General features: G+C 40.3%; 1 protein-coding gene across 1 annotated transcript in view; it reads left to right on the plus strand.

Moving 5' to 3' along the window:
* Positions 1-12706, plus strand: part of RAP1A (RAP1A, member of RAS oncogene family) — a gene marked incomplete in the record, with an annotated part of 951057 nt that overhangs the window by 875564 nt on the left and 62787 nt on the right. The window contains 1 exon segment of the mRNA XM_044076989.1: positions 11925-12043. Coding sequence (XP_043932924.1) covers positions 11925-12014 — 90 coding nt within the window.

The following is a 12706-nucleotide window of genomic DNA, read 5'->3' on the forward strand; positions in this document are numbered from 1 at the left end:
TTGTTTGTTTCTTTTGCTTTGAGTTCGCAGGGCAAGCCTGTGTCAAAACAAACTATTTCTAGGTGGATTGGGTTTTGCATTGCATTTTGTTATTCCCATCATGGCAAGGAGATTCCAGCTGGGATTAGGCCTCATTCCACTAGGGCTACTGCCACTTCAACAGCATTTCTAACGGGGGTGGCAACTAAGGATATTTTGGAGGCAGCTACTTGGAGTTCAGTGCATACTTTCTCTAAGCATTATCACCTTCCTCTCTACTCTAAGTCTAGGGCTGGTTTTGCCACAGCTATTTTGCAAGGCATGTTGTCAGCTCCTGCTCCTTTATGATTTGCCAGCCTCCCTTACCTCTGCTTTGGGATTCTACCCAATAGTTAGGACTGCAGCAATGTGGAATGAAGAACATAGTACAGTTTTGTACCTACCATAAATGTAGATGTTCGAGGATCCACATTGCTGCAGTCCAATTTACCCTCCCTCCTTCCCCTCTGTGTTTAGGGGTGGTTGTGTAGGTGAGGTTATATGCTGGTATTTTTGTATATATTTTTGTATATATTGTACATATTTTTGGTGCAGGTATGTTGGGCCTTGTCTTTTTAGGGTCTTCTGACATCTGGGGCAAGAAAAGACTGAGGATATGACGCCGGTCATGCGCATTAGTACCCTGACGTACTGACGTCAGTCTAATGCGCCCTGACCGACGTCAGCCATATACTCTGGTATTCGGGCCGACTGGACAGCGGACTACCCAATAGTTAGGACTGCAGCAATGTGGATCCTCGAACATCTACATTTATGGTAGGTACAAAACTGTACTTTATTTCCCCCAGAAATCTCCACGAATCTTTCATAATATGGGGAATATTGTCATACACTTTCTTGAGCTATCTATCTATCAATTTTCCTATATTAAAGGTTTTAGACCTGGATCCCGAGACAATCGGACGAAAAGGTGGATGTTCAATAGATTTATGCACCTTAGGTATTCCAACCAGTTTAGCCAGCACTGGATAATCCGTTTTCAAAAAGGAATAGGTGTCATTAGATATTCTGTTATCAATAAGATATTCTTCTATAATGAGATCAATGCGCTTATGTCCTATATTAATTTGATTCAATGAGATGTTTTCATAATTCCCTGTATTGTATAAAATCTCATGTAGTTCCTGATAGTATTCATTCGTATAATATATTACGGCTCCACCTCCTTTATCGGGTTTCATCACCCTAATTTCTTTATTATTCAATATATCTTGTAGACTTTTTCTTTCTTTTGAAGTCTGATTATCAACAGTGCTATGTCCATGAATTTTCATTTTATTGTGTATCCAATAAATGTCATTACTTACCAATTGTTCAAAATTGTGGATGTGTGGATTGGTGATAGGTATGTAGGTACTCTTCACACAAAGGTCTGTACCAGCTATCTTTTTACCCCCTTTAATGGTACCCTTGTTTATATTTTTGTCATCTTCGTTGACTTTATCAAATTGCACGGCTAAATTCAGCTTCCTACAGTACATTTTGACCTCCTTGATATTATCCACCAGGTCCCATCCTGTCATGGGTATAAACTTCATCCCTTTACTTAACAATTTGGCCCAAGCAGTATCTATCTCAATGTCAGTATAATTGAAAACTTTAAATCCTTCAAATAATATAATTTCAGGTCTTTGTGCCTTATTAATCTCTGTATCCACACTCAGGTTTATACCATCTATGACATCATTATTGTTACCATTATCTCCTATGTTGAAATCGGGTATATAGTTGAGAGGGATAGCTGGTATATTACTGACTAACGGATTCACTTTCTGTACCATTGTTTTTGTGTGTTCCATGCTGGATGGAATCTTCCACCCTGAAAATTTTCCTCCCTGAAAGAGTTCTTAGCCTGTTTCCTCTTGGGTGGATTATTATATGATTCTGTAACCTTATAGCTTGGCCAAATATAGGCTCTATCATTTTTGTATGCTTCTATGTCACGTGTCATTTTCCTATTTTTCCTCTCCACTATACTATGTACATTATTTTCAGCATACGTATACTGTTTCATATACAGCTCTTTCCAACACTCATAGTCCTGATGTTGGGTGATAGTGTGATTCATATGTTCCAATTCATCTGATAACTTAATTAATTTGCCATCTTGGTACTTAATTAATAATTTCATGTAATCATAACCGAATCCATCAAATAGTTCATTAAAATCCTTAACATCAGTTGTATATTTGATACCCAAAGGTAGTTTAAAAAATCTTAGACCTTTCGGTACTATTTTATGCTTTAAACAATTAGATAAAAAATTACAATCGATTTTGGTATTTTTATAAGCCACTAATTTTTTACCAAAATCAAAAATAAGTTTCTTCAATGAAGTATATAAAACCTCTGTATTAGAACATCTACCTTTAACATTTTCCATGTCAGTATTAAAAAAATCATGGCTATCAGTTAAAAGTTGTTCAAAAAGATTGTCATTCGTACACTTCCTGCCATTACATTTCTTACTGTTTGCATGGTATACATAATCAACAGATTTAACATGAAAGTGGCTTTTAAGTGGGCTAGAAATAGCCTGTACAAAATTGTCTGTAACAGTACCTTTTTTCTTTGGTGTGTTGTTTATTCTATTACTGGTGTATTTTTTCACAAAAATATTCTCCTTAGGACGAGCACCCTTGTGCTGTTTATCCGCTCGCAGTTTACATAAACTAAAATCAAAAGTACAATCCTGTTCAGTGATGGTGTCATGCTGTTCGCGCAGTAAATGGTCGTCTCCATTATGCACTAAGTCCAGTGCCGTTATGCTATCAGTCCTACCACGCTCGGCGATGTTAACACTAACAAAAGGTGTAGGATTGTGATCGAAGACACCGTCTGTGTCTCTTAGGGCTCTTGGAAAGCCCACATCAGGAGTACAAACATCACCGCATCCATGCGGTTTTGATCTCTGACTGCGCACATGCGCATTAGGTAACTCGCCTACGCCAATGACGTCTGCTTCCTCTTCGGACCGGACCGGTACAAGGTGTGCTGTGACAATCTCTGAGGAAGCACAAGAGTTATTCTCTTTATGCTTGATGTTCGTAACCAACTCAGAAACCAATGCCAAAAGATTGTGCACTTCACCCTGAAGTGCAGTCAGATCCGCTCTTAATTCACGAATATCCTTCTGCGACAATAAAGCAGTGGGAGAATCCATCTTCTCAGCCATCCAACAAACGACCCAAAATCAGTTGAGAACAAGCGACACTGGAACAGTAGAGATAAGCTGAGACAGGATAAATGACTGCTCGTCCAACAAGGATATACCAAGATGAAAACACAATTTATTGTAGAACAATAACACATCCAGGTTTAGCGCTTTCGACTGAGCACCAGTCTTCCTCAGAACAAAAGACTACTAAAATCCTTACACATTTATACACATCAGTTAATTGCTTAATAGTATAATTAATGGAAAAAGGTCCGCCAAAAAAATTAGAGACAAGACTTCTTATACTTACATCTGTACAACAGCCTATAAACTGTTTCACCTATGAAATACATAAACGTTAGATAGACATAAATAAAAATACTAACTATAATTGTTTGTATATACTCCCCTGTCAGCCCACACTTATATACTTAGTTTACATTATTTAATTAATAGATATGTGGCCTTACATTATATTCATGACCATACTCATATCCATCTATTATTTAGATATACTAGATTTGAGTGGTTAGGATGAGTTAGTTACACAGTGCACCTACAAATATTTTATTGTGTATATGCATATATTTTAAATGTACAAATGGTTGTTATACTGAGTTATTGATTTTTACATTTATATAGTTAGTATTTTTATTTATGTCTATCTAACGTTTATGTATTTCATAGGTGAAATAGTTTATCGGCTGTTATACAGATGTAAGTATAAGAAGTCTTGTCTCTTTAATTTTTTTATGGACTTTTTTCCATTAATTATACTATTAAGCAATTAACTGATGTGTATAAATGTGTAAGGATTTTAGTAGTCTTTTGTTCTGAGGAAGACTGGTGCTCAGTCGAAAGCGCTAAACCTGGATGTGTTATTGTTCTACAATAAATTGTGTTTTCATCTTGGTATATCCTTGTTGGACGAGCAGTCATTTATCCTGTCTCAGCTTATCTCTACTGTTCCAGTGTTGCTTGTTCTCAACTGATTTTGGGTCTTTTGTTAATAGTGATATGTTTGTGCACCCAGTGACTGAACGTGTCTTATGAGCTCAAGGTTTGTGGAGATTGCAAAGCTAAAAATATAGTGCATCTGGCCTGTTGTGAACTTTGTAAATTGTTCTATGTGGGAAAACAAATAGATGCTTGAGGGACTGGATACGTGAACATTTGTATAGTATACGGAGAAATGATAATAAAAATGCCCTTGCTAAGCATGTAGCCTTAGCAGGGAACAGTCATTTTAAATTTTTAGTTCTGGAGGTTTGTCAGCCTAATGTTAGAGGAAGGGGGACACAGTAACTAGAACTGAATCAGGAAATAAAATGGATGCTGCTTTTACAAGCTACAGGTGCTAAGGGGTTAAATGAGTTTATTCCCCGAAACCTATTTTAAAGTCGCGTGATTTACATCACTAATTGTTAACACTATTTAAGATGCGAGTGCTATTTTAATGTATATCTGATGAAGTACCTTGATGGGTATGGAAGCGCTCATCTTTTATGATTTTTGTTTTATTTGATGTGTGTTTTTATTAAATTTCTCCTTTGCACTACTGCAGTTTGGTTTATTTTTATCATGTTTTAAAGTGTGCTCATGATGCTGCTGATTCTGCCTCAAAAGCTGATGCTTCTGGTTCTGTAGTAAGACTGGCTTTATTCTCAGTTTTCTTGAAGATGTTAAAACTGAAGTCTTAAAAATTCTCCATTACACACACAACTTTTGTTTGTCCCTTTTGCAGCTGTGTTGCTCAAGAAGTGTGAGGAAAGGGGAAAGTTGATTCAAGGGGTGTCTCAAATATTTCAAACCCTCCTTTTTTTAAAGGAAATAAAAATTTCCTTTCCTCCTCAGCTTCCTTTTTCAATAAGCAGTTTAAGCAGCAGTGAGCTTTTAAACCGGACCTTTTAAAGTAATGGCAATGATACTCTAAAAAGAAAACTGTTTTTGTGCTTCATATCGCTAAGGCTTTACCTTCCCTTGTGGTGAAAAAATGAGTTTTAAATTTAATTCAGCACCAGTACACTTAACAGTGGGAATCCCTACCCCTGTTCCAAGGGATTCCTCTCTGCCCTGTGAACCAAGAGTCCATGTTTCCTCCTATTCTGCATTAGGTGCTCAGCGAGTAATAGAACCAATGCCCCATTAGGGAGGCAAAGCCTTTTTTTTTCATAAATCTTTTTAAGATTCTGAAATTCAAAATGTTACCCCCTTTAGTCCATTTTACCTCTGCTTCCTCATCTAGATTTCATGGTAAAGCTAGATTTAAAGGATTCCGATCATATTCCCAGTGGCATGCAGTTCAGGCCTTTTTTAGATTCCCTTTAGCTTGCTTGTATTTTCAGTTCCCTGTTTTATACTTTCCACTGGAGCAAGGGTATTCACAAAGTGTCTGGCTGCAGTTGATGGTGCAGGCTTTAGTGCATTCACATCTTTCTATACGTGTATGATTCTTATATTTGAAGACAATCTATGTCCTTCTATTCCTATGTTGCAGTATTCTAATTGTGGGATTTTTTGCCCTCAGGTGACTCGTTGGCCGACTCCTACACAAAAGCTTCAGCTTGGCTGTTGCAGTGTGCGTGGGACGTCACATGTAAGGCCATAAACCAAGGGGCCTTAAATGGGATGTCTGCATGCACAATCCTCAGAACTTTTCAACTGCAGACAAACTTCACATTGTACGATCGCTTCTTCACAGACGTCGCATCTTAAAGATAAGTAACCCGTTGGGTTTCTGTTTCTCTTATTTTGCCGATTGTTATTGCTTATGTTTGGTTGTTGTAGCCTTTAGCTGATGTCAGGTAATAAGGGAAAGTGCCAATGCACATGCCAGATACCCCATAAAGACGCCCCAGCAATTGTCTTCTGCAGAACTTGGGGAATCCGGATTTACTCTTATCTGGATGACATCCTGATACTGGCAGAGTCCACAGATACTCTCTCAAGTCATCTACACTTCACCATGTCCCTTCTGCAGAATCTAGGGTTCACCATCAACCTCCCAAAGTCCTCCCTGATCCCAGACCAGGACAAGATTTTCCTAGACTGCAGAATCAGAAAGGACAAGATGAAGGCCTTTCTCCCACATGACTAGGTTCTTTCCCTGACTTCCCAAATCCAGGAAACCCTACTATCCCAGAAGGTGACGACAAGACCATTTCTCCATCTCCTGGGTTAAATGGCAGCTACCATGTCCATGCTACCACTGGTCAGAATGCACATGCGCCAGCTACTGTGGTACCTCAAAGGCAATTGGTCCCAACACCTACATCACTTAGAACAAGTCGTTCCCCTCCTTCCCTGTCTAAAGACAGAAATCAGCTGGTGGATCCAGCAAGTCCGACTAAACTCGGGGCTCCCACTCCAACTCCCCATCCCAACCCAAACAATGCATACAGATGCCTCAGATTCAGGTTGAGGAGCAACACTGCCTTCCTACAGGGTTCAAGAAAAATGGCGTCCGTCTTTACAGGCCAAGCACATTAATATCAGGGAAATGAAAGTAGTCTTGTTTCTGAAAACCTTTATTCCCCTTCTTGTTCCAGGGATGCTCCTGATAGTGACCGACAACACCACTATTATGTGGTACCGCAACAAACAGGGAGGAACAAAGGCCTATCAGCTGTGCAGCCTAACCCTGCTATTATGGAACCTAGCCTCTCACCACAACTTAGTCCTGCAGGTGGCCTACATCCCCTCACAGGACAACCACCAAGCAAATCTCCTGAGCAGGACTTCCTCACCGCAGCACGAATGGATACTTAACAGGGAGGTCTTCCTAGACATAGTCCACCTGTGGGGTACTCCACAAATAGACCTGTTTGCCTCTCCCCAGAACAGGCAACTGCAGACCTTCTGCTCAAAAACCTACTCCCCCTCCTGCTTGGAGAGTGGACGCTTTCAGCATCTCTTGGGAAGGGAAGTTCCTTTATGCCTTCCCCCCTTCCCACTTTTTCAGAAAGTCCTCCTGAAAATACAACAGGACAAACCAAAAATCTTGTTAGTGACTCCCTACTGGCCAAGGCAGCACTGGTTCCCCCTACTTCATAAGCTACCCAAGGGCAATCACTTCATGTTACCCTACAAGTTGGACCTACTGACACAAGACAAAGGATCTCTCCTACACCCACACTTATAGATGTTATCCCTGACACTGTGGGTGAAAAACTTTTGATCCCCTTCAGACACCACTACTCAGAGGACATGCTTTCTGTCCTAAGGGAGGCAAGGAAGCCTACCACCAGAAAATCTTACCTGGCTAAGTGGAAAAGATTTACAAAGTGGTGTCTGGACAAGGGAAGAGGGACCCTTGCTCTGCTGAGGTACCCCTGGTTCTCTCTTGTGTGAGTCAATTGATCAAAAGTGGACTGTCTTACTCTTCTGTAAAAGTACACCTTTCTGCTATACCAGCCTGCCTGCCCCTTGATCCCCTTGATAGCCAGGCTCAACGTAAAGCTCTTCCTTAAAGGGGACTTGGACATGAGACCACCAAAGAAACCTATCCCTCCACCCTGGGACCTTAACTACATCTTAGAGAAACTAACCAAGCATCCTTTTGAACTGGCTGGGTCCTCTTCCCTACAGATGTGTACATGGAAGACTGTCCTTCTGGTGGCTATCACTTCAGCCAGAAGGGTGTCAGATTTGCAGGCCTTAATGGCCAGTCCCCCCTACACCATCTTCCACAAAGACAGAGTAACCCTACAAACCAATCCCTCCTTTATGCCCAAGGTGGTCAATTACTTGTCTCTAAACCAGTCTATCCATCTACCCACTTTTTCCCTCCCCCACTAATGAGGGGGAGAGGATTCTGCACCCCTTGAATGTGCACAGGCAACTAAGGTTCTAACTGGACAAAACCAATACCATTAGGAAAACTAACCAGCTCTGTCTCCTTTCACCCAGAGCCTTGGGCAAGGCAGTCTCGAAACAAACCATTGCGTGCTGGATCAGGAAAACTGTTTGCCTCTGTTACTCTCACCATGGAAAGGAACCCCCAGTGGGAGTAAAGGCCCATTCCACTAGAGCTGTGGTTGTCTTCAGGGCCTTCATGAAAGGTCTGGACACTGCATCCATTATGGAAGCAGCCACATGGCCACTATCCACACTTTCAGCAAACATTACAAACTTGACCAAGTTTCCAAAGCTCGGACAGGATTCGCCAGGCCAATCCTGGAGGGATTTGTAGAATCCTCTTTGAACAACCACCACCCTCTCATCCACATAAGCTGTGGTAAGCTCCCACAACTAAAATACTGCAACATAGGAATAGAAGGACATAGAATAGTTGTTTAAAATTTTACCATAACCATAGTTGTCCTTTTCCATGTTGCAGTATTCCTTCCCACCCACCAATACCCCCAAGTCACTTTCCTGGCCTATTCATACTACAGTAGGACACCAGGTCACACACCTAAAAACCACTGGCATTCCTCCTGCTGGGCCGCCTTCTCTGCCTGCTGGCCTTCAAGTTCTGAGGATTGTGTGTGCAGACGTCACATTTAAGGCCCTTGGTTTATGGCCTTACATGTGATGTCCCACTCACACTGCAACAGCCAAGCTGAAACCTTTGTATAGGAGCCAATGTACAAGTCGCCTGAGGGCAGAATATCTCACAACTAGAATACTGCAGCATGGAAGAGAAGGACGTATATGGTTATGGTAAGATTTTACACAACTATTCTTTGTCTGTCAAGAGTCTTTAGCAGCTGTTTGAATCTTCTACTCAGTCTGGGTTTTCATGTCAGAAATCTTCTCTTATCCCCTTTTACAGAATTGTGTTCCTGGGTTGTCTGTTAGATTCTGCCCTGGGAGGAGCCTTTCTTCCTCCAGATAAAGTATAGATCTTTCAACAGTTATTCCTGCATTTCTTCAATCGGAGCCTGGTATATGCAAGGGATATTCTCAGGATTTTGGGGTACACGGCATTAATGATTCTCTTGCTGTCGTCTACCAGACTCCTGTTGAGGAAAATCTAATGGTACTTCAGATCAGTCCAGATTCAGCATCTACATCTATTTTTTCAGATCCAGTAAAGAGGGAGATTCTGTGGTGGGTAGACCAGCTTACTTGCAGTTCTTTTCTTCCATTCTCCCTTCTGCCCCCCCCCCCCAGTCTGTTACTACAGATGCGTCAGACTTAGCATGTGGAGCGGTTTTTAAAGTAAAAGTTCAAGCACTGAAAACTTTAAATCATCTCTTCTCTGCAAGTATACATGGACAAAACCACAGTGATGTGGTACATAATCAAGCTAGGGGGATACCAGATCTTAACATCTCTGCAGACTTGCTATGATAGCCTGGGAGACGGCAACTCAGCTCTGCTTGATTCTTCAGGCTTCTTATTTCGGTCAGAGCAAAACTCTGTTGTTGGCGACATCAACAGGACCAGGACAGACCCCCCCCCCAAACGAAAACTTTATCCTGGGGTCTTTCAAGAATTGATCAGCCATGGGAACATCTCAAGTATATCTGTTTGACACTCTTGATTCAAAACAAACTACTAAAGACATTCTGCTCCAGTTTTCTTGCAAACAGGCCTTAGAAGACAGATGTCTTTACATTCCTGTGGGTGGGAATGTTCCTGTGTGCATTTCCACCCTTTCCCCTGATGTCTAGGGTTCTTCTAAAAATTCATGAGGACACTCCAAAACTTAGGGTGTTCATTCCTTTTAAGCCCAGGTGATAGTGGTTCTCCTTTCTTTTCAGTCTTGTCAAGGGCAGTTACCACAGGCTTCCCTGCAGAATGGATTTGCTCACACCAGACATGGAGTTGTTTGAAACACCATCACCTAAAACCTCTTTCCCTAACTGCCTGGATGATAGATTTTTTTATACCTTTTGAGCATCATCTTTTTCTGTAGATGTGCAGCAGGTACTAAAGGAGGTGAAAAAACTGGATATATGTACAAAAGGAAACCCCTTTCTAGTTGGTGCCAGAACAAGTACCAGCACCCTCTTCAGGCTGGCTGCCTCTGGTTCTTGTTTATTTTGTGAGAGTTGCTGTCCTATGGCCTTTTATTCCTCTGTCAAGGTGCACGTCTCTTTTTGCTTGTCTGCCCTTTGATATACCCACTTTCTAATCATATTAAAGTTAAAAAGTTTTTGAAAGGAATCCACCAACCTGGAAATAGGTAGCTTCTCCTTGGGATCTTAACTTTTTGCTCAGAAAGTTGACTGTTTTTTCCCTTAAACTAGATCTTCAGACAAAACTGAGTTGCTTGCAGTGGAAGACTACTGTTTTACTCATTTCTCTGCTTGGTCCTGTGTACATGGCTTTAAAAAGTACTACAAACTGGATTCCTTTTCCAGGTCCAGAACAGTGTAGATAGGACCATTTGGTTGGGGGGGTCCTTGCTGTCTTTATTCATTTACCACTTCCCTTTTTAGCTTCTAAGCCATGGTAATCTGCACATGTAGCTAAGGCTACTGCAGTAGTTCTCTGTTGAACCCAGTACAGTTGTGTAAGTATACTTACCATAACAGTAGATGTTCTAATAGATCACTGCTGCAGTAGCTGCCCCTCTGCCCAGCCCCGTTCTCTGAGCTTCTGACCGAGCACGTGGAAGGCACCCTTACGTTTTGCAAGCTGGCTGGTCACGGGGGGTAGGACCCAGGTAGCTTAGGCTGCTGTAATAGTGATATATTAGACCATCTACTGGTAATGGTAAGTTTACTTGCATTAGGTGTACTATGTTCATCATATAGATCATGACTGCAGTAGCCTCAGCTGAGATGTGGAATGCATTTATGGGGACTTCAGAATTGCAAAAACAAAGCTCATATGTCAAATTTTGAATAGGGAACTTTTTAGAACATTTGCATCCTTGCTGTTGGCCTTTCTCCTGTAGCCAGAATGTTTAATAAATGCCTGGTTCTTGTTTTTGTTCACCTAAGACTGTTGGGCAGTCACATCTCCCCTTGTATTCTTCCCTTTACAATCCTATTGCCTTTGTAATTCTTTACAAGTATTGTTTTCCTATTTTCTGTTTGATTCCTGTTTCCCAGAATTCCATTTCACAAATGCAAATTCTCTTATTGTCTTTAGATTTAACTCTCTCAAATTTCTTTTTGTTTCCACATCATTTTTACTGAATTTATCTGAATTCTTCCTTTTGGTTATCATTGTTTTCCTCTTATTAGTGTATAGAATAGATTCCTGTCAACAGCTGGGTTGTAGCTCCGCTACTTAACCCGTTCATGTGCTGAAGGATGTGTAGCCTGTAAATAGCATGCTTCAGTTCAGTATTCTTTTTACTACAGATTTTAAAAGCTATAATTTTGTTATGCATTTACATTGTAAATGTGTCTCAACAGCTTTTGCAATGTTTTGTAACAGTGTCTCCAACAATGTTGTTAATTTGATTGTACTATTGAGATTATTACTTTACTGTCCGGAGCTTTAATCACTAGGTTTCCAGTGAAAAAGGGCACTGTGAAGTGCAAATGAAAGTAATTGGTAGATGGCCATCTGATTTAGGCAGATTTGCAGAACTTGTTGGTAATTTACGAGGTTTCTAAAGTAGTGCAGAGATTAATCTCCCTTAGCTATTAAAAACTGAGGTCAAAAAGGTATGATCAAAGGTGATTTGTATAAAAAAATTGAAACTGAAGTACCTGGAGTATGTTGCACTTCATGTCCAGGGACCATTTAAATTTACAGAATGTTTGAATTTGTTTATTTTTCAGTAAAGTACGATTAAAAAAGTGTTACCTTTTTGTTCTAGATCTTTTATGACCTCGTCAGGCAGATAAATAGGAAAACACCAGTGGAGAAAAAGAAGCCCAAAAAGAAAACATCGTGTTTGTTACTTTAGACATTTGTACAGCAGCAGCTCTGAACCAGGTAATAAAAATGATATATTTACATGACCTGATTAGACTCATTTGACTTTTTCACACTGAAATACTATATCTGAAATTAAATGTTAAACTGCAATATTGCATGCTAAGCAGACTGTTGTTCCAAATCTATTGTTTTAACCATAAACCTATCATTGGTGACCTAGGTTCAGGTGTTGGGTGTGGTCATAGAATTTGGGTACATTTGCTACATAAATTACAAGCATCTAATTCATTTTTTTTTTGTTTGAATTTATTAAACAGGGTAGAGTGCTGATCACAGAAGGCCAATTTGTGTTAGCCCAGAGGGAAATAAATAAGGAAACTAAGAAACAAAATATGCATGTACATTACAGTATGGTAAAATAATTATAAGGAATGTAAAAGACATACACAAGCAATCACTATGTACAATATAGAGAGGGGAAGAAAGTCACACAAATATAGGACTATACAAAAGTAAATGGATAATGTTGTGTACAGTGCAGTCCAAATCTGTAAATGATGGCATAACCGAGAATAGGTGAATGATCACTAGGAATCCAGATTACAGTACTAGTGCCTGTTGCTTAAGATCATCAGCCTTTTATACAGTGAGCAGTGATATGATTAATGTAATCTGAAACTGTATTGAAAGTCTGAGGTTTGGTACGGTGGATAAAGTGCA

This window comes from Protopterus annectens, chromosome 7.part0 (assembly GCF_019279795.1).
Source record: "Protopterus annectens isolate FY-2018-M chromosome 7.part0, PAN1.0, whole genome shotgun sequence".
Taxonomy (NCBI): Eukaryota; Metazoa; Chordata; order Ceratodontiformes; family Protopteridae; genus Protopterus; species Protopterus annectens.